The 20,761-nt window shown below is 43.7% G+C and overlaps 1 protein-coding gene across 1 annotated transcript; it reads right to left on the bottom strand.

The window, feature by feature from the left end:
- Positions 1 to 4,481: 4,481 nt before the first annotated feature.
- On the bottom strand, positions 4,482 to 20,213 carry LOC111954632 (apolipoprotein B-100). The gene is made up of 26 exons (XM_023974500.2): positions 20,086 to 20,213; positions 19,712 to 19,756; positions 18,555 to 18,667; positions 18,274 to 18,419; positions 17,926 to 18,073; positions 17,313 to 17,465; positions 16,669 to 16,793; positions 16,451 to 16,536; positions 15,832 to 16,282; positions 15,590 to 15,707; positions 15,323 to 15,469; positions 14,840 to 15,081; positions 14,512 to 14,734; positions 14,223 to 14,396; positions 13,920 to 14,123; positions 13,549 to 13,716; positions 13,073 to 13,278; positions 12,782 to 12,964; positions 12,540 to 12,670; positions 12,241 to 12,442; positions 11,948 to 12,120; positions 11,630 to 11,805; positions 11,395 to 11,510; positions 10,884 to 11,257; positions 5,934 to 10,630; positions 4,482 to 5,804 (listed from the first exon to the last, which is right to left on the bottom strand). The coding sequence occupies exons 1-26, from the start codon at positions 20,138 to 20,140 to the stop codon at positions 4,713 to 4,715; spliced, it is 9,948 nt and encodes a 3,315-aa protein (XP_023830268.1). The 5' UTR covers positions 20,141 to 20,213; the 3' UTR covers positions 4,482 to 4,712.
- Positions 20,214 to 20,761: the final 548 nt, after the last annotated feature.

Below are 20,761 nucleotides of genomic sequence, written 5' to 3'. Positions count from 1 at the left end.
TTTGAGATTTTTGGTTCCAACCGCCGTGTCTTTGTGAGACGCAGAGTAGGTGAACGGATGATCTCCGCAAGTGTGGTTCCCACCGTGAAGCATGGAGGAGGAGGTGTGATGGTGTGGGGGTGCTTTGCTGGTGACACTGTCAGTGATTTATTTAGAATTCAAGGCACACTGAACCAGCATGGCTACCACAACATTCTGCAGCGATACGCCATCCCATCTGGTTTGTGCTTAGTGGGAATATCATTTGTTTTTCAACAGGACAATGACCCAAAACACCTCCAGGCTATGTAAGGGCTATTTGACCAAGAAGGAGAGTTATGGAGTGTTGCATCAGTTGACCTGGCCTCCACGGTCACCCGACCTCAACCCAATTGAGATGGTTTGGGATGACTTGGTCCGCAGTGCTCAGCATATGTTGGTAACTCCTTCAAGACTGTTGGAAAAGCATTCCAGGTGAAGCTGGTTGAGATAATTACAAGAGTGTGCAAAGCTGTCATCAAGGCAAAGGGTTGCTACTTTGAAGACTCTAAAATCTATTTAGATTTGTTTAAAAAAAATTGGGTTACTACATTATTTCATATGTGTTATTTCATAGTTTTGATGTCTTCACTATTATTCTACAATGTAGAAAATAGTACAAATAAAGAAAAACCCTTGAATGAGTAGGTGTGTCCAAAATGTTGACTGGTACTGTATATCCAAGTAGTATTTCATTTTTATAGGAGACACACACTGGCCAATAAAACTTAAATGATGCTGTGTACAGATGGCTGTGACATTACTGTGCTTTATGTGGTGGGAGCCTGGGAGGGTCTCCACAGATGACAGCATTGGAACATCCATTGGAGACATTATACAATTTCCTTTCTTTCCTTTCCCCCTGACCCCCTCCAAGGACAGCGGGGGTCTTTTGTGTAACATAACGATCTTGTTGGAGTTGGGGGGGGGGGGGCGTTCTCTAAGGGTTGCTTTTTTTCCCGGTTGCAATTACTTAAAAGTCACATTCTTTACTATAGAGTTCTGTTGCTGGACCCTTTGTTTACGTTCAGGATAGGACACAATGTACCCTCTCGATCTCTTTCATATACCATTTATTTCTTCCTCCCTTTTCCATATATAATCATGTATGATTTAATTCTTCCTGAAGGATAGGCAGAAAACATGGTTTTCATGGTTAAAACAAGTTTAAAGAAAGCTATTGGGTCTGGTTCCAAATGGAGGAAGTCTGCCTTCGGATACCACAATCTTAAATGTTCCAATAATGTTTTTTTCCCCCCATGTAACAGGCAAAGTAGAGGACATTTTTTTGGTAGGGACTGTACAATTTGTTTTACCTCAGTCCTTGATAAATTCATCAACAAAAGTAAATTGGTAGGAAACAAACTAAAGTATGTAACATTACGCTGCATAATCTCTGCAATAATACATAGATGAGTGCATCTGTGCATTTGCAGGTTGATTTAAACCAAAACCTAAACTCAGCAAAAAAAGAAACGTCCCTTTTTCAGGACCCTGTCTTTCAAAGATAATTCGTAAAATTCCAAATAAATAAACAGATCTTCATTGTAAAGGGTATAAACACTGTTTCCCATGCTTGTTCAATGAACCATAAACAATTAATGAACATGCACCTGTGGAACGGTCGTTAAGACACAAACCGCTTACAGACGGTAGGCAATTAAGGTCACAGTTATGAACACTTAGGACACTAAAGAGGCTTTTCTACTGACTCTGAAAAACAACAAAAGAAAGATGCCCTGCTCACCTGCGTGAACATGCCTTAGGCATGAGACAAGGAGGCATGAGGACTGCAGATGTGGCCAGGGCAATACATTGCAATGTCTGTACTGTGAGATGCCTAAGACAGCGCTACAGGGAGACAGGACAGACAGCTGATTGTCCTCGCAGTGGCAGACCACGTGTAACAACACCTGCACAGGATCGGTACATCCGAACATCACACCTGCGGGACAGGTACAGGATGGCAACAACAACTGCCCGAGTTACACCAGGAACGCACAATCCCTCCATCAGTGCTCAGACTGTCCCGCAATAGGCTGAGAGAGGCTGGACTGAGGGCTTGTAGGCCTGTTGTAAGGCAGGTCCTCACCAGACATCACCATCAACAACGTCGCCTATGGGCACAAACCCACCGTTGCTGGACCAGACAGGACTGGCAAAAAGTGTTCTTCTCTGACGAGTCGTGGTTTTGTCTCACCAGGGGTGATGGTCGGATTCACGTTTATCATCGAAGGAATGAGCGTTACACCGAGGCCTGTACTCTCAACACTGTGCGTTACAGGGAAGACATCCTCCTCCCTCATGTGGTACCCTTCCTGCAGGCTCATCCTGACATGACCCTCCAGCATGACAATGCCACAAGCCATACAGCTCGTTCTGTGCGTGATTTCCTGCAAGACAGGAATGGCCAGCGAAAAGCCCGGATCTCAATCCCATTGAGCATGTCTGGGACCTGTTGGATCGGAGGGTGAGGGCTAGGGCCATTCCCCCCAGAAATGTCCGGGAACTTGCAGGTGCCTTGGTGGAAGAGTGGAGTAACATCTCACACTAAGAACTGGCAAATCTAGTGCAGTTCGCGAGGAGGAGATGCACTGCAGTACTTAATGCAGCTGGTGGCCACACCAGATACTGACTGTTACTTTTGATTTTGATTTTTGATTTTGTTCAGTGACACATTATTAAATTTCTGTTAGTCACATGTCTGTGGAACTTGTTCAGTTTATGTCTCAGTTGTTGAATCTTATGTTCATACAAATATTTACACATGTTAAGTTTGCTGAAAATAATTGCAGTTGACAGTGAGAGGACGTTTATTTTTTTGCTGAGTTTAGTAACTAAACTCCACTTTGTATCTCTGAATAGTACTAAAAATGAAATGAATGGAAAGTTTTAATTGGAAAAGCAATAGAGAAATCAAGGGAACAATTGCCAGCAGCAGGACCATCAATATCTAATCAATGGATCTCCATCCCCCTATTTGCCAACGGGTTTTCCATTTATATGACAAAGAGTATCATCAGACTGTTCTTGTAAATCACAGGGAAGTTGGGATGTTAATATCAGTCATCTTTATGGCTACTATGTATAACAGAGAATTGATAATCTTAAACAAAGACCTCTAATGACCTCATAGTCCCTCAATTGAAAGCCTAACATTGAGCTAGCTAGGCCTACACCACAGTACAGCAACTCTCCACTATTTCCATCTCCAACTACATAAAGTACACTACACTTGATACTCTGTTTAAACGCTCCAGTGAAGATGTTTAAAATTACAAATGGTTTTAAATCCAGCCCCATGAAATAGTGTGTGTACCAGGAACAGCAGTTCATGACCTTGCATGCAAGAATTGAACCCATATATCAATTACACAGACAAAATTCTACACAACTATACCGATGGATCACAGTGTGTTTCATGATCAAAATTGGTTGTCGTAATATATTTTACATTTACATTTTAGTCATTTAGCAGACACTCCTATCCAGAGCAACTTACAGGAGCAATTAGGCTTAAGTGCCTTGCTAAAGGGCACATCGACAGATTTATCACCTAGTCGGCTAGGGGATTCAAAACAGCGACCTTTCGATTAATGGCCCAATGCTCTTAACCACGAGGCAACCTGCCACCCATAATAATAGTGACGGATGCTGATATAGTTTTAGAAGTTCCATTAGGAGGGAGTTGAGGATTTTACCCACTGGGCATACCAGTATCATAACCAAGTACTGTGGAAATTACAGTAAAACCTCTCTCCAGAGACACGCTAGCAATGACGTCATTTTTGTCTGCCATAGTTTATATTTAGACCATAGGATTTCATTCAACTTAAGGGTGGGCATGTTTGTTGAAGAAAGTTACATCAGAGTGTAAATGATGGAATGCCATAAGATTATAAGGTTATTAATTACCTAATGGATACAAATCTGATGATGCTGTGAAATATCTTAATATTGTTCAGTGAAGTACTGTGAAGGACAGTATGTTTTGATAGTTAAGAGAGTGTGTTGTAAAAGTTTTTATAAATTCCTTATTGTTCTGGCTTTTGTGTCAGGCTGTATAATCCCTCATATTAAGAAATAATTCAGTTTCTTGCTCATATTTAGTGTATGACTCCTAGGCCATTGGAAACACTCAATAGGTTTTTGGCTGCAACAGCATCTCTTCAGGGCTACTGAAATATTGCACTGTGTAAAAGTAAAACATTTGAGTAAAATGTATAGTTGTTGTATTGTAGTTAATTATGTTTATAAATAGATCAAGTACATTACATACATAACAATGTATTATCATAGTACATTTCATTTAATTAAAAAGCTTTGTTTCATAAGGTATTTGACCAAAATCAGAGAGACCCACCAAGGACCCAAGACAACATAGGCTTGATCTGTTAATGTTATTGATTGTGGCCGAGCAAGGTTATGAATGGGTGGGGAATGATATAGAAAAACGTATCTCGTCATTTGCGTCAAATGGTCTTTATTCATGTTTTTCTTTCAAGTTTTTAAAAAGAACAAGACACATAGGGAGCAAAATTAAACCAGTCAAGTTGGCTGTCTTAACTTGTGAATAATAAACTAAATTAGTAACTTACAAAAAATAAATGGAAATTCATTATAATATGAATAGGCTACATGGGAATAACAGTTATGTTTGCAAGTTGAAAGCCAATGAATTGGGCGTATATGTTTTACATGTTAAGCTGAGCAATGAATGGAATAGGAATTTCAATGTCAATCTGTTTGTCACTCACTGTCACAAAAGACTCAGCATTTCTGGTAATGTCCTGAAGGAACTCAGTGACCTTGGTGTGGATGGCATTAATACTCTGAATCATGGAGTCAATCCAAGACTGGATGTCAGCGTTGAGCTGCTCAATGGACATTTCAGCAAAGAGGTCGCGATATTCTCTGATAATTCTCTTGGCTTCCTCGATCTGCTGTGCAATATCAGACATGGCATGGGAGTCGATGGCTTCGCTGAAGACGCCACTCATCCACATGGTGAGTTTCTCCAAGTCTTGAGATTTCAGGGAGACAATGAGCTCTTCGGTTTTCTGCACGGTTAAGCGCAGGAATGCAGACAGCCTGCTCACAATATCCTCCAGAGGGACATCTCCGACTCTCTTCACAATGATGATCACCTGCTCCTGAATCTTCTCAATGGCAGCTATCAGGTCATCCAGGATTTCTCTCCCGCTGACCAGGTTGCTGGAGCCAGGAAGAGTGAATTTGATGTTTCTGATCAGTTCAAGGAGATCTGCACTGTGGGAGGCAAAGAATTCTGGAACCTTCTTGATAGCTTCCTCAACCAATTCAGCAAAGAATCTACTCAGTTTCTGGTAGGCCTCAAGACCAGACATCTTTCCCTCAAGTCCAGGCACCTGGAACTGGGTCTCTCTCAGGAACTTGATGGCAGCATCGAGCAAAACCTGAACATTCTTCTGGTACTGCCTGAGGACGAACATGACGCTGTCGGAGAGCTTATCTGTGATGGCTGTAAGGTCCATAGCTGCAATGTTTTCTGCAGCCCTCTTGTAGATGACCTTGCCCTGATCCGTGATCTGTTCTATGCTACCCTCAAGTCTGTCGGCTATCTTCTGGGGAGCAGACAGGATATCCTCCATGCAAACTGCTGACATGATCTCAGGCACCTTCGCCTTCACTACCAGGAGAATCTCAGTGGGAACCTCGATATTCCAGGTGGTCTGAATGTTCAGCTTCTCAGAGTTGATCACAGACATTTTCAGGGCCATGATCTCCACATCAGTGGTGGGTTCAGACTGCATGAGAGAATGAAAACAGAAACAGAAATAAGTGAGTGAAACAGCATTGTAACATGCTCTACATGGCTGTCATGAACACATTGCAAACAGTACTTATCAAGCCATTGAAATGTACACAAGTCTTACCGGGTATCTGCCGTAGAGTCTTCCTTTCACTTGGGCTGGTTTCTTGGCCTGCAGCTGGAGTCCTAGGAGTCCGGCATTTGGAGAAGACACAGAGATGATGAGGCCTTCCTGGGCATTTCCAAAGACCTCCTGGTTGACTTCCAGAGTCCAGAGGGTAGGGACATTGACCTTAGCTGTATTTGTGATGGAGGCATCCATACCGTCGCTATTGAGGCTGATGGTGCTGTCATGGCTGCCCTCAACACACATCGCTTCCAAATTCAGGATAGAGGCCAGTTTCAATCCATTGTTCCTGTTCAAGGTGGCGGTACCATCAATCTTGGCCTTCAGAGCATCAAACTCAGAGGTGGAGGAAGCGTCAAATCGGACAATGATGTCATCCTGATTGAGGACAGCAGCATTTGCCTTCACTGTCAGCACAGCTGTCTTCATGGAGAACTCGTAGGTCAGGTCACCAAAAACAGGGATCATGATGTTGCTCTGCATTTTGGGCAGAGTGATTTTTGGCAGGGTCAGCTTGCTAAGAGCAGATGGAACATGCATAGTAGGCATTGTGATGAGACTGAAGTCAGGCACGGGAATGGTGAAACCAGACACTTCAATATTCAGCACTGGAACTATGTATGCCGGAACAGTGAGAGTTTTGGGTAGCTCAATGTTGTATTTCTCGTACTCTGCCTTTGCCTGGTCAAATGAGGTAGAGAGAATGGCAACAGCCTTGTCCCTTCCAACTATCATGTTCTTGTTCAGACTTCTGGTGTGCTTGTTGATGGCATTGAAGATTGGCTCCATGTCAATGTCAATGGTGATCATCTCAGGGTTCTTCTTGTATGTGAGCTTGGTGTCCATGTCAAAGGTCTGCTGAGGTGTGGTCAAGAGCACACTCAAACCGGTGTCTTCCCACAGAGAGAACTCAGTCCTACCCATGAATTCTACAGCTCTCTTGGGAATGGAGATGGGCTCCATCAATGCATCAAGGTTCACTTCTCCATTGATCTGGGCGAAGACGTGGATTTCCTGCTCACCGTTGTCCATTGTGAAGTAGTGTGAGTATTTGTACTGGTTGAATCGTGCCAGTCCAGTCCAGCTAGCCTGCTGCACTCCAGAGTTGAGGGTAAAGGCTAAGTCATTCTGAAGATCAATCTTTCCAGTCAGCTTGAAGGGAAGCGCAATCTTGGTGTTTTCCTTGTTCTTGGTGTCAAACACAAACTCATAGGGTGTAGCGATGAAGTTGATTGAGTTGGAAATAATTCCCTCAACTTTGCCTACCAGCTCTGTGTTGCAGTAGGCAGTTACCTCAATTTTCAGATCCTGCACCTTAGCCTCTGCTTTCAGCTCAGCAACACTGCTCTTGATGAAGGGAGTTTTGGTCTCAGTGTTGGCTTCAATGATGATGTGACTGAAAATGCTGGCTTCAGCATTCACATTCTGCTTCATTTTCAGGTTGTTGGTGTCGGTTGCCCCAGTGAAGATCAGTTTGACAGTGTTGAGGTTCATTACAATCTGCATGTCATACTTGTGGGTTCCTTCATCGGAGTAATCCTGGATGGCAGATTTACCGTTACCCTCATTGGTAAGAGTCAGAGTGACAATGCCACCTTCCAGGAGAGCAACTGCCTTCTGGGTAATGGCAGCCTCGCTGAAGATGTTGAGAAATGGGAGGTTCACATTGTGGTTGTAGGTAGTCTCCAGTGTGGTAGAGACTCCATTCTCCATGTCGAAGAAGGCATTGCTAACCAGCTCGGCGGTGTAGGGCTCAGTTGTGGCCTTGGCATTGGTCTTGGAGGAAGCCTGGACTGATGTGCCGTAGAAGGCAACTGTTCCTTGGTGGTCCACGGAGAACTCCGTGTGCATGATCTTGATGTTCTCAGAGACAGACAGGTGGCTCATCTTGGGCACAGCAATGTCAACTTTGGCATCCAGGGTGTAGGCGAACAGATCAAAGGTAGAAGTGGCCTGAGATTTGAGGATAGCGTAGAACTCTGGTGTCACTTCGGTAGTTGTGGCATTCCGGAACTCAGCATTGGTGCTCATACTGTAGTCAGGTGAGATGACACTGAACTCTCCGTTGAGTTTTCCGAAACAGGGGACCCTGCTCAGTTCGATGACTTTCTGTTTCAGCTCCCCGGCGAATGTGTTATAATCAAAAGACCTGATCTTCTCGGTCAGTCTATCGAAATAGACACTGATGTTGTCTACCATTTGCTTGAAGTCAAAGGCATTCAGTTCATTTACAAACACATTCACATGTGCCATGATTTTGTTCAGCACTGCTTGGATATCAATAGACTTAAGAGCATTGCTTGCTGACTGAATGTGTTCTCTGAGCTGGTAGGACTTCATGATTTCCACAACCTCATCCATGATGTTCTCAACCATCTTTTCAACCTCGTAATTGGACAGGATCTCTTCAATTTTGGTGCAAACAGCATTCATCTTGCCAGTGATGTCATTTCTCTTGATCCACCTCATAATAGTGTCCCTGATTGACTTCAGGACATTCATGATTTCTTCAGTGGGAATCTTTGCCATCAGTGTAGGAATGTGGCTTTCCATGGAATTGAGGAAGTCCTTCAGGTTCTGAATGAACAGGTTGATGTCGAAGCTCTCAACAACTTGTTTCAGTTCACCCACTTTCCCCTGGATCTTGGCTCTAATTTCGTATTTGGTGTCAATATCCAGCAGCAGGCCTTTGCTGTTTTCCATCGTCATCATCGTGGCAATTTTGACTTGTTCAATGACTGCAGGGAGATGCTCAACAAATGGCAGCTGAATGAAATGGCTGTCAACATTCTTCTCGTACTTCAGGGAACCAGAGATGGCGTATTCCTCGTTTTCACTGGCCTTGTTCAAGATGGTGGTGAAGACAGCTCCTGTCATCTCCATTCCCATCGTTTCAGCATTGTTCAAGGCGCTAAGCTCTTGGTTGAATTCATGGTTATTCAGTTTGGATGTCATCTTCATTGAGGCATACTGCTCCTGAGGAGTCAGACGACTGGTGATCTTGTTGTCCAGGTTGGTCTTGACATAGTCTCCATTTTCCAGCTGGAGGCTGGTGGAGGCCTTCCATTCGTGGGAGTGGGAGAAAGCCAGGGGCTCTGCCTTCAACAGGAACTGGTTGAACAGCTCAATGTTCTGAATTCCAAACATATTCGGAGTTCCGTTGGAGTTGAATAGAGCAGAAATGTCAACCATGAATGGCTCAGCGACAACATTGACAGTGCTGTCCAAGTTCAGTGCTTGAGAGTTGATGCTAGCCACGCTGTTGAACTTGGTGGACAGACCAGCAATCTCGAGGTCAGCGGTGTGTGTCATCTGAGAGAGTGCATATTTTCCATTGGTGTTGCACTTAGCAGTGGTGGTCATGTCAGCAAAACTGATCTCATAAGTGTGCTTGAAATTGGCCTCTTCGGAAGAGACTCCCTTCAGGCTGCCGGTCAGTTCCATCTTGTAATCCTCTACCTTGAACATAGCCTCATTGACAAAGTTAATCTCTGTGATCTTGAGGTKGTTTTTCACGTTCACAGCAACACCCAAGCGCTGAATGTCAACAGAGATGTCGTGCTTGTAGGTGTTCTCCTTGTTGAAGAAGTTCTCGGTCTTGGAGCGGAGGGCCAGGGATTTAAGCGTGAGAGTCAGGCTGTGTGTGTTCTCAGTCTCCATTTGATACAGTTCAGCAACCAGCTTGTTGGTGAGGGCCAGGCCATCTTCATTCACCTTCAGGTTCACTCTGTTCATGGTGTTGGCATCGAAGAGATTGCCCTTGAAAATGCTGTTTAGGTAGACCTCAGAGCTTGCCACTTTCCCCTCCAAGTTGAGGTCGGCGGTGGTCTCCCCAAAGGCCCCCTTGGTATTGATGGACACATGGGCCCCGGTGGTATCGACTCCACCATTGAAGACATTCTCGAAGGTTATGGGGCTGCTTTGGGCGGTGGTGGTGGCACTTGTTGCTAGTCCTTCCTGGTTCAGCGTCAGAGCAGCCTTGTGGAAGGCGCGGCTGCCGAGGACATTGACGGAAGCGTCTGCATTAATCTCCAGGCTGGCGGGGTTCAGGGCTCCGGAGAGCAGGGAGTAGGCACGATTCTCGGTATCATCAGCCTGGTTTTCTACCCTGATGATGGCTTCATCCCTGGAGGCGGTGAAGTCCACTTTGCTGCGGATCATTTTCTCTTCAGCCTTGGTCACAGAGTCGGACTGGATCGTCAGCTGGGCCTCTTTGTAGCTGATGCTGAACTTGGTGGTGTGCTTAATGGGGTCGTTGTTCAGGTTGGTGTTGGACTCAATCAGAAGCTGCTCATTAGCATAGCCGGCCTTGAGCTTGTTGACAATCTCCAGGATTGGGGAGTTCACCCTCAGTGTGGACTCGGCTCTGGCTTCTTTCTTCATGTGTTCGTAAGAGAAAGACTGGGAATAGGTGGTGCTGGCGGTCACGGATCCAAGGGTTACACTACCATCCATGTTAGCATCTCCAATGAGCATGTCAGAGGCCAGGGAGGCCTGCGAAGTGATGTCCAGGGATGTCTGCAGACCCAGAGGGCTGAAGACCTGAATCTTGTGGTTGCCTGTGGCTCTCACTTTGTCTGACATACTGACGGTTTCCATTACCTCAAAGCTGGTGTCAATGAGCTTGTGGCTCAGGGAACCATTCAAAATCGCATTCAGAGAGTCTTCTGGCATGTCAGTGATGAGGGCAGTTCCTGTAATGAGACAAAACAAGGGATATGAAGTCACTATAGTACACACAAGGTAAATCAGTCAAACTGACTCAAGGTAGGTTATATTGTATGATCTAATTTGAAGTTATTTTGTAACATGTTTCTTCCTTTCCAAACATGATAATATGGCAATCTGTAAAACTACTAAACATTTCTGATTTGGAAGTTCAATGAACGTTTGTTAAGGTTATAAAAATCAAAAAAGTTTTAAAAAAAGTTAAGAGAAAAGGTTTACCTTCAGATGTGAAAGCGAGGAGTTCAATGGGACTGTCAGCCACCACCTTAAACTTGGCAATGTAGCTGGGGGTCTCCACAGAGTTGTTGCCACCGGAGACCATTCCCTCCCAGTTATAGTAGTTGCTGTTCACCTTAGCAGACACTTCAACCATTCCGAAGAGTGGCACAGTGAGCTTGTAGTCGTTGGGGATGGAGAAGGTGGGGACCTGGACCTCCTTGGAGGCAAGCTCCAAACCGACCTGGGGCACAGACAGATGTGGGGTGGTCAGCATGGCAGGGATCCTCAGCTCCTCAGATGACTTTCCTCCGAATGGCATAGGGATGGTGATGGTGACACGGTTCTTGTTGAACTGGTATTTGAATGTGCTCTCACTGTTGAAGGAATGAAATAATGCAAATAGTTTGTTACTATCAGACTATGATACTGGACACTGACATCACATAGAAAATTACTAGGCTCTATAAAAAAGAGACCCCAAAAAGAGTTTACTGCTTTCAGATGTACTTACGATTTCAGGAACAGTCTTTCAGGCATTGCGGGCATCGCCAGCTCTGGCATGTTGTCCTTCAGTGTCTCAACCATGGGAACATCAAAGGTGATCTTGTCCATCCAAATGTTGACGGCCTGTTAAAAAACTATTTTGTTATGCGTTGATCTGCCACCATTGGTTTGACTTCATTGGAAGAATAAAACATGGAAAGAATTGAGGAGACTGTACGAAGAGGATTTGGGTGTTGTCTTACCTCAAGAGATTTGGTGAAGATGTGACGCATTTTCATGTCGGTCTTAACCACCTGCTTGTCCAGGATGTCCTCAGAGAGCTGCTTCAGCCATGCCTGGAGGGCTTCGGTATGAGGGATGAGCTTTTGGATCTCAGAGCCCATGTCGGACACCAGCTGAACCTCAACCTTGTTCTCATCTAAAAGGAAAACATGTTGTATTATTAGTACATTCAACTTTGAACCTTATGTCCATTGCATACTAGTCAAATAATCATACCACATAAAGATAGACCTCCTCCCTACACAATGGTGTGTTATGAATTTGTAGAATAAGCGTACCGTATTTGAAGATGACTCCCTGAACGGAGGTGGTCTCAGGGAGCTTGATGTCGCTCCTGAGCTCCAGGGTGAGTTCCTCTGCACTCTTCATAGTGGCAGTGATAGCTGCGTCAGTCTTGAGGGCAGGGACAACCAGCTGGACCTGCAGCATACTGTCGCTCATGGCCTCAAGCCTGGAGGAAAGAAAACCATCAGAATCTCTTTGTGATTCAATTCATTTCCAACTTGTGCTGATCTATGAAGACATGCACCAATGAATGTGGCTAAAGGGGAGGGCTTTTGCGTTTACTTACTTGGCGCGGCCAATTAGAGACAGCTGAGGGATGTTCTTGTTGGTGATGTCGATGGTGATGGACTTTCCATTGGCTCTGCTGTCGGTGAGACCAATCCTGATTCCAGCCTCCACATCATAGTCGGGGATCTGGATGTTGGTGGTCAGGATGTTCCTGTTCCTGTTGTATTTCATGGTGGCGGTGGCCTCAGTGGGTTTAGCACCTAGACAAGAAGGAAGAGAGTGAGTTGATTTTAACCACTGATTCACACCAAACAGTATGAACCATGGGAAATGTAGTGCTTGGACAGATGTTCCTACCCTCCGCTCTCAGTGTCATCCTCACGGTGTCAACCTTCTGGCGTCCCTCCTTTCCCTCGCCGAGGAGGTCATAGGCCAAGGTGGCGGTGTACTCAGAGACCTCGCCAGTGGGCTCGATATCAAGAGCAAACCTAGAACAGAGAGACTGTTGTTCAGTATGATGCTAGTTTGATCTTCAAATATGGTGCATTAGCAATATCCTTCCATAAACACATCCAGACTCCCTCAAATGTTGTACTTACTTAGTCTCTCCATTGAGAGGGAAATAAGGAGCAGCAGCGTTGTCACCAGCTAAGTTGTAACGGACGGTGGTGCAGTACTTCACTCCAGAGAAGAGAGGGCTGCAGTTCACGACGTTGGTCCTGCCCTCATTCATGGGGGGGATCAGAGTAGCTTGACCAGAGGTAACTGTCAGAATTCTGTTGCTGTTGTTGAAGAAGTGCAAAATAACAAAAATTAATAACAAATCATGTGACTTTTGATACATTTACTCAATTGAAAATGAGAATTTGTTTTGTTTGTTTTTTATGTACCTGACTCTGAAGAGCTGGGTGGAGCCCTGAGGAGCAGGGATACCCAGCTTGATCTGGTTCTGCTCCATGGTGATCTTGGCGTTGACGGCGCTTTCGTGGTACATGTTGGTGTGCATCTCCACAACGGAGCTGGTAAACTCGGGGATGTGGACTCCCATCTGGGTCACAAACTCCACTCCCACAGAGGGCATGAAGGACACTTCCTGCTGTTAAAAGATAGCAGTGAGAGGCACATTAGAAAACTCTTGTATATAAATGCCTTCATTATTATAAATGTTTCATATATTATTATTACAAATGTTTATTACAAATGCTTGAGAATTTTTATAAATTTCTACAAACAATTCGATACAAATGTATTAATAGTATGAAAACTACTGTTACTGAAAACTCAACAAAAAATGGAATTCGAATCTTGTGAAAGAATGTTGATTGAGTGCAGGAAGATAGCAGAGAACAGAGAGTGAGATATTTACCATGTTGCGGTGAAAGCGGAGGCCTCCCTTAGCTCCAGGAGCAAAGGTACCGGACAGAGAGAACTTCAGAGGGAAGCCAGAGGCAGTTGACAGGGAAAACTTGTTGTCCATGAAGATGTAATGGGCGAACACTTCATTGTCAGTGCCTGCCACCATCTTCTGCATGAACTAAACCCAGGAAGAAATGTAATCAATGTCATAACAATTAATATATATAAAATATACCATTCAGCAGATGCTGTTATCCAAAGCGACTTAAAGGTCATACATTCTTGAAAAATGTTATAAACATTAAATTGTTCTTAGCAGGAAATAAAACAAGAGGGTTCTTCACACTTGGAGGTACACATATATGTAAACATGTGAATTACCTGCGTGGGCATGTCCTTGAGGAGGATCTCAGCGTACATGGCTGCGTATTGTGCAATGCCCTTCAGCTCGCTGCCCTTGATGTATCCAAGCTCAGTTCCCATGATCCTCAGATAGGCCATGGCTTCAGGGGACTCCTGAGCCTGCAGATCCTTTGCCAGCTTGTTGAAGTTGCGGATAATCTCCCTCATGATGTTCTCTGGGACCTGAAGAAAATATTTGAGAAGAGTTAACAACGACAATAGTAACACAAACTGAATGCAGGGAGTAATAACTTTTTTTTTTACAAGATGTGTGGTAATCACCTTTGTTTTCTCATTCTTCAATGGGGCAGCGAAGTTCTTCAGAACCTCGTTCACCTGGTCTGGCATCTTGTCTCCAGCCCAGTACATAGCCTTGGATACGGTGTCAGGGAAGAACCCGCTCTTCCCGAACAGAGCCTCAATGGTTGGCTCAAAGTCTTTTCCCTCCATGCCAATCTATAGACAAAAAAACTAACAGTCAATGCAATGTAGAGTGGATATAACAAAATCACACTACAAACCTATTATTATGGGTTACTAGACATAAAAACATCTTTCTGTTATTACATACCTCCCACATGTCCATGTTATAGCCGAAAGCCTTTAGGGTAGTCTCAAGCATGATCTCCTTGGGCAGTTGGCTGGTGGGATCAAAGATCATGTTTCCTTGCATGCTGGTCTTCATGTTGTTCATGGCAGCATCCATCTTGTAGTTGCGAGACATAGTAGTGTAGTCACCATGAGTGGTTGCAATGGTAGGGTCAGCGAGGACATCAAGGATCTTTTCGCCCAGCCTGGAGATTAGGATTACAGAATATTAAAGATCAGTACTAACACTAGATACTTAACTTTTTTGTAAAATATTATGACAGTCTGTTTCAGATGATATTTATACATACTTTATAGTCTCAGGGTCATTGGAGTGGATGATGTTGTAGATGTGAGAGGTCACGAAGGCCTTGACCTGCGCATTCTGCTCCTGGACGTCTGGTTTCTGCTCCTGCATCGACGCCTTCAGTATTTTCTTCACCAACTCCAAGTCACTTGCCTCAGGTGTCCTCATCAGAATCAGGTAGGCTGCCAGTCTCTTCTGCACAGCACCCTTAGCGTATGAGCTCACCCTGTGGAGGTTAGATCGCACCTGGAAAGGAAAAACAAAATGGCAGCTAATTAGTCAATGTATTCTTGAATGGAGAATGTGTGCCACAGTATAGCAGTGCATGGCCCATTCATAAATTCTCAGAGTAGGAGTGCTGATATAGGATCAGCTTGTCTATTTAGATCATAAAGAAAAACATTATATAGGGACCTGATCCTAGATCAGCACTCCTACACTCCTTTTTATTCCTTCAAGTTCATTTTGGAGTTTGTATATAGTTTACCTCATCGGTCACAGACATGCGCCTGAAGGCCTGGATGGCAGCGAGCTGGACCTGCAGGGTTGTGGTGGGCTGTCTCATGCACTTCAGCAGGGTGGTCTTCACGGTAGCGTCGGCGGCCTCCATGGCTTCTCCTATGTTTCCAATAATCTGGAGTCCATTACAAATAAAGAGAGAGTCAGATAAGCAGTCAAAGAAGTCAAGCTTTCCATGTCATGTGATTAGGTGGGAAGAAGAATCTAAATAGTTGAGCAACAGGTGACAACATACCCTCAGGGTCAGGAAGGTCAGCTCCTTTTCTCCAGCACAATCAGCACCCAAAAGGGAGGCAAGGAACTCAGACACAGCAACGATCTCGGGGGTGACTTTGCCCTCAGCCTGATAGAGCCTAGTAACACAAAACAAGAGGGTGGCAATGAACATTTGGACCATAATGTTTATTAAACTAAATTGAAACCGTCAGTCATTGTCTATCAGTCAATAACCAAGTAGAGTATACATTTTGAACTTACTTTCTGACGACATTGCCTAAAGCAAACATGATGGGCTTGCTCTGTTTGTACTGAGCCATGCTGAGCATGTCTTTGACAAGGAGGCGGGAGGGGTTGGGCAGGAGTCCCAGGGCATAGACGGCGGCGTCGACTTCCATAGCTTCAGGTTTGAAGGTCCTGAGGTGCTGGAGCATGGCACTGCTACACTCAGGGGTACCGCACTGGGCCAGGGCCTGCCAGGTCAGGGCGTCCGATACGGACACCATCTCAGGGACGGCAGGGCTCATAGTCTCACCCTTCAGTCCCCGGAGCTCGGACACGAGTCTCTGGAAGGTGCTGGCGCGCTGGTGGCCCTGGTTGGTCTCGGACAGGAAGTTCAGTTCCCTCAGGGTGGCAAGAGCAGCATCTGCTGTCTGGACGGCAGCTTTGTCCTCAGCAGCCTCCATGGGTAGACCCTTGAGGTTGGCCTCATCTTTATAGAGTAAGATAGAAGACATTTAGTTTTAAAGGTCATTCTGTAAAGGCCATCTGGTACAGTACACATTCTGTTTATAATTTGGGTAAAATACCAATTTTGTCCATTTTTTTTTTTTTTTTTAAAGGTTGTATAGTAAAGGGAACAAAAAAATGAAATTCTTACTGTGGTTGAAAACTCTTTCGTTGATCTTGCTAGTCTCCAGGAGAGTCAAAGTCTGTTTGACCAGTGTTGACACTCCATACTCAGTCCTGCATTTAGGAAGAGGATTGAAGAACATGTGACGAATTTTAAACTGGCCAGGATAAAATCTGGGCTAAAATCATTGCAGACTCAGTATTCTATTCATAGGATTAAACAGATTTGAAGTTGTCTGGATTTACTGGTGGGAGAAAGGCAGGAAGATGTGCTTCTCAGTACAGGATCCAGCAGTCATGTGCTTCTTCTGGTTGTCAAACTTGTAGTTGCAAGTCTGTGTGCTGCTGATCAGCTTGGACAGTGGGTATTGCTGTTGACAGGGAAGTACAATTAAACACTTTGTCAGGAACAATAATCATGATGGGTTTATGGTGTAAATCAAGGTTCCCCAACTGACGTGATTTTATTTGTCCCCCCAAGTAAAAAAATAAGTAAATAAAATAAAAATCTGTTATATATTTTTTAATTGTTGGACATAAAAGACTAAAAACACAAGCAAAACAGCTCCAAGTGATTTTAATTTGGGAAATCTTTTCAACAATAATAGAGAGATATATGTGAATGTATACAAATGTAAGCAATGATGATGTTTTAGTCAAATATTTGAATCTGTTTGAGCTTCTTGCGGTAAATTTGCAGTCTACAAATTATTTGCAATTATGTTCGGGCCCCGTGACCATCCGCTCAAGAAACAAATTGGCCCGCGGCTGAATCTATGATATGATATTCTATTAAAATGTAATGCTTAGTCAAAGAATGACCAAATGTTTTTTTGTAACTGATCGCCATAAAGTTCTCTTTTTGCACGTCCCCCCCCCCTCCCTCTTACCATGCCAGAGATGATAGCCAGGGGGCTGGTGTGGTCCCTCTGGGCAATGAAGCGGTCGCATTTGGACAGGTCCCTGGTGACGGTCACGTCAGTGGCGATGTCTTCTTTGGAGTTGACAGCGAAGTTGGTGCCACAGACTCCATGAAGGGTGGCCTGAACGTTGAGAGTTTTTGTTAAAGTAAATGACGAACATACATCCATTTCGATTATTAAGTTAACACAATATACTTCGGTTTCTGTGATTCCTTGTCACATGACTGGTACCAAGAAGGATATTTACAGATTATAGATCTAGAATGGTCAACTCAATAAGATAGACCACAGATGGACACACAAAGTTTTGAGATGAAGCTATTAAGGACTTTGACCTGCAGCTTTATCTATGGTGCAGTCATTCTAGGTAGTCATTCTAYCAACTTGTTGTTTGGTATTTATCACCCTAGATAGCGGCATCTTATCTGTTTATTATGTCATTTGTATCTTGATACATCACAAACAAAATCAAATTGCCTTGATGACCCAGACCTATATGGACCTGATGACTGTTATGTCACGTCACCGACTAATTGGCTGTGAGCTGGCAGGTGAGGAAATTGCCTTGGTCAGCTCTTACCATGTCCTTGTTCTTCTCTTCCTCCAAAGCAGGCACGATAAGGGCTGAGACAATTCCCCTCTTGATGTTTAAGATGGTGGTGGTCTCATCCTCCTCAGGGAAGAGTTTCACACCTGTCTGTCCCTCAACCATGACCTTCAGGGGGTTCCTGGACAATAAAGGAGTGATCATCTTATTAAGTATACTCTTATTCTGAAATGAAATGGAATCTCCGCACATTCAGGATCAATGCACAATTGATTTTCTATTTATTTACGTTGAGCTTTCGGTAGTCAAACTTTCATCAGAGCGAACTAAGTATACTCGTATTCTATCATCAAGGGTTATCAAGCAATAGTGATAACGTACTTCGCCATGGCAGCCTGGAAAGCCTCATCACCAGCAGCGGGCGCGAACACAGCGGAACCCTCTGTGTCGACATGGATGACCTCGCTCAGGGAGCACTCTGGGGTGCGCAGGATGAAACTGCATGTTTGGGGCACATCAATTTCGACCTGTGAGAAGAAGGAGAAAAGGAACGGTCAGAGGACTGTCCCTTTAATGTCCCCTTCTGTAAGGGAAGAATGGAAGTTGAGTGAGAGCACGGAAGAGTTGCTGGAGGGCTCTGGGCTCAGCTGTCTGTCACGTACCTTGCAGGTTACTTTAGGGCCATTCTTGAGGTTGGTAGCTCCATTTACGCCATTAAGGGTCTCGGCTTCATACTGGTACAGAAATCTTCTGAAGTTCTTGAACCTCTTTGCCACTAAAAATAAGGGGGCATAAATTACTAACGTTGCAATTACAGTTATTAGCAAAAGGGAGCAATACGTAGGGACATGTTATGAAAGACATCTAATCTCTAGTGAGATAAGGAGTTCTGGACTCTACCTTTCGCATGATAAAATTGATTGTGTTGACTTTTGGCAAGTCAACATGACACTGATCGATGATCTCATCATAGAGTTCAAAGTCACACATTTCAGCTAAGACCAGTGCAAATTGAGTAGACCTAGGTGAAGTAATGTTCCCGAGAACCGTTGTGAGTACTAGACTACAAGGAGTTGAAACAAAGATTTGCCTATTCCTCTATAGTGATAACTTCTCACAAAATCACTCTCCTTTTTTGTTTGATATCCTGTTTTGGGTTCTGATGACGTCAGAATTAGTGTACGTAAATTATCAGAATTTTACCAGAGAAAAAGCTAAGCATAAGTTTTGTCCCATCCTGTTCATTCACTCTTTTTAAATGTTTGCAAATTAAGTATAGTCTATAGGCTAATTCACAAAAATTCCATATCATAGATGTATTGACACAACTCGCTTAGCATCTTACTCTGGAAAACCATGTAGCTATTTTCATTGTAATCCTGGGGTGAAACTAAATAGCTACAGACAGTAGCTAGCTAGCAAAGTCAACCGATAGTGAATGGTGATATCATCATAAGAGTTCAAAGTCACAAATTTCAGCTGACCAGTGCACGTTCAGTAGGCCTAGGTGAATTTTAGCAATGATCCCTAGAGTTGTTGTGATTAGGCTACAAGGAGTAAACGTTATAATAAAGATTTGCTTATTCCACTATGGTTTTCGAGTGGAGTCTGGAAGAATACATATTTTCATTGTAATCCTGAGGTAAAACAAAATCCCCGGAAGCTTGATTCCTAGCTAGCTAGCAATATGGTTGTTTCTRCTCTCTTCTCGTTGACATTTTGCAACTAACTTGTTGAAAACCCATTTTTCCCTAGAGACCATTATCTACTGGAAGAATACCGTCATCTAACATTTAAATAAATAAAAATAAAAACTTACAGAGACAAGTTGGAGATTGTCCCTCAGAATTCACAATATCTTGCTCTGTGAATAATGAAAATAAAAAAGGATTAGGAAAAAAGTTGAAATACCAGTGCACAGAACATCATCCATTACAGCAATTGCCTGTCTGTAAAATGTATTCAGAGTATCTGCATATTTTCATTATATATATAGGCCTATTTGTCAATGACAATTTAAAAAAGTGTAAGTAAGCTACCCAGAATGAGTTATATTGTCTCTTGTTAAATGTAGACCTATTTCAACACAACTGGATGCTTGCCGCACAAAACTACCAAAAAGTTGTGTAGAGAATGAAAAGCATGTATTAAAAATGGACCTCAAAAACAATGTGTAAATTGCGRTGTACTTACGGGCCAAGGCATAGGTGCCCAGCAGCAGCAGAAGGCAGAGCTTAGTATCCCCCATGATGGGTTGGAAGAAGCTCTGTAAGCCTTCGGGAWAGAAGAGGAGGACTCTTCACTCTTTCAGTAAAGATTGATTCCTCTGCTTTGGCTCTCTGCTTTTATAGTTCTCACAACCCTCTTTCAGAGATCCAGTACTGCCAGAGTACCGCCCTGGTTCCAGAGTTCAGGCAGTRCTTGTGGCAGGGCAAAGGTAGGCCTAACTCATTTCACAAACACTCCCAAGACTTGTCAGTCAGCACTGGACTTGATTGGACTCTCTGATTGTATTAGATTAGCTTTTTATTATTATCATTTTTATTTGATTTACACACTAAGGTTTTTCATGCTTTAGAAACAAGTGATTGAAGTAAGGGGTTGTAAAATAAACCTGTGTGTTTTTTTTAAACATTGTCACTGGTGCTCAAGCACTGTAGCACATTATTTATCATTGTTACATGGGATTTACTGTACACCTGTTCTGATATTTGTGTTGTATCAATTAATGTGGTCAGATGAGATTGGTTACCAGCAAGTCACTCAGAACATGCCTAATAACATGAATGATCTACTCTACCAACCAAAATAGGTTAGTTGAATGGATAAACGTAATTGAAAAAAAGTTGTATTTCAGTCATTTGTTTGC

Source organism: Salvelinus sp. IW2-2015, linkage group LG28, assembly GCF_002910315.2.
Source record: "Salvelinus sp. IW2-2015 linkage group LG28, ASM291031v2, whole genome shotgun sequence".
Lineage (NCBI taxonomy): Eukaryota > Metazoa > Chordata > Actinopteri > Salmoniformes > Salmonidae > Salvelinus > Salvelinus sp. IW2-2015.
This window is presented reverse-complemented; position numbering and strand designations above follow the sequence as displayed.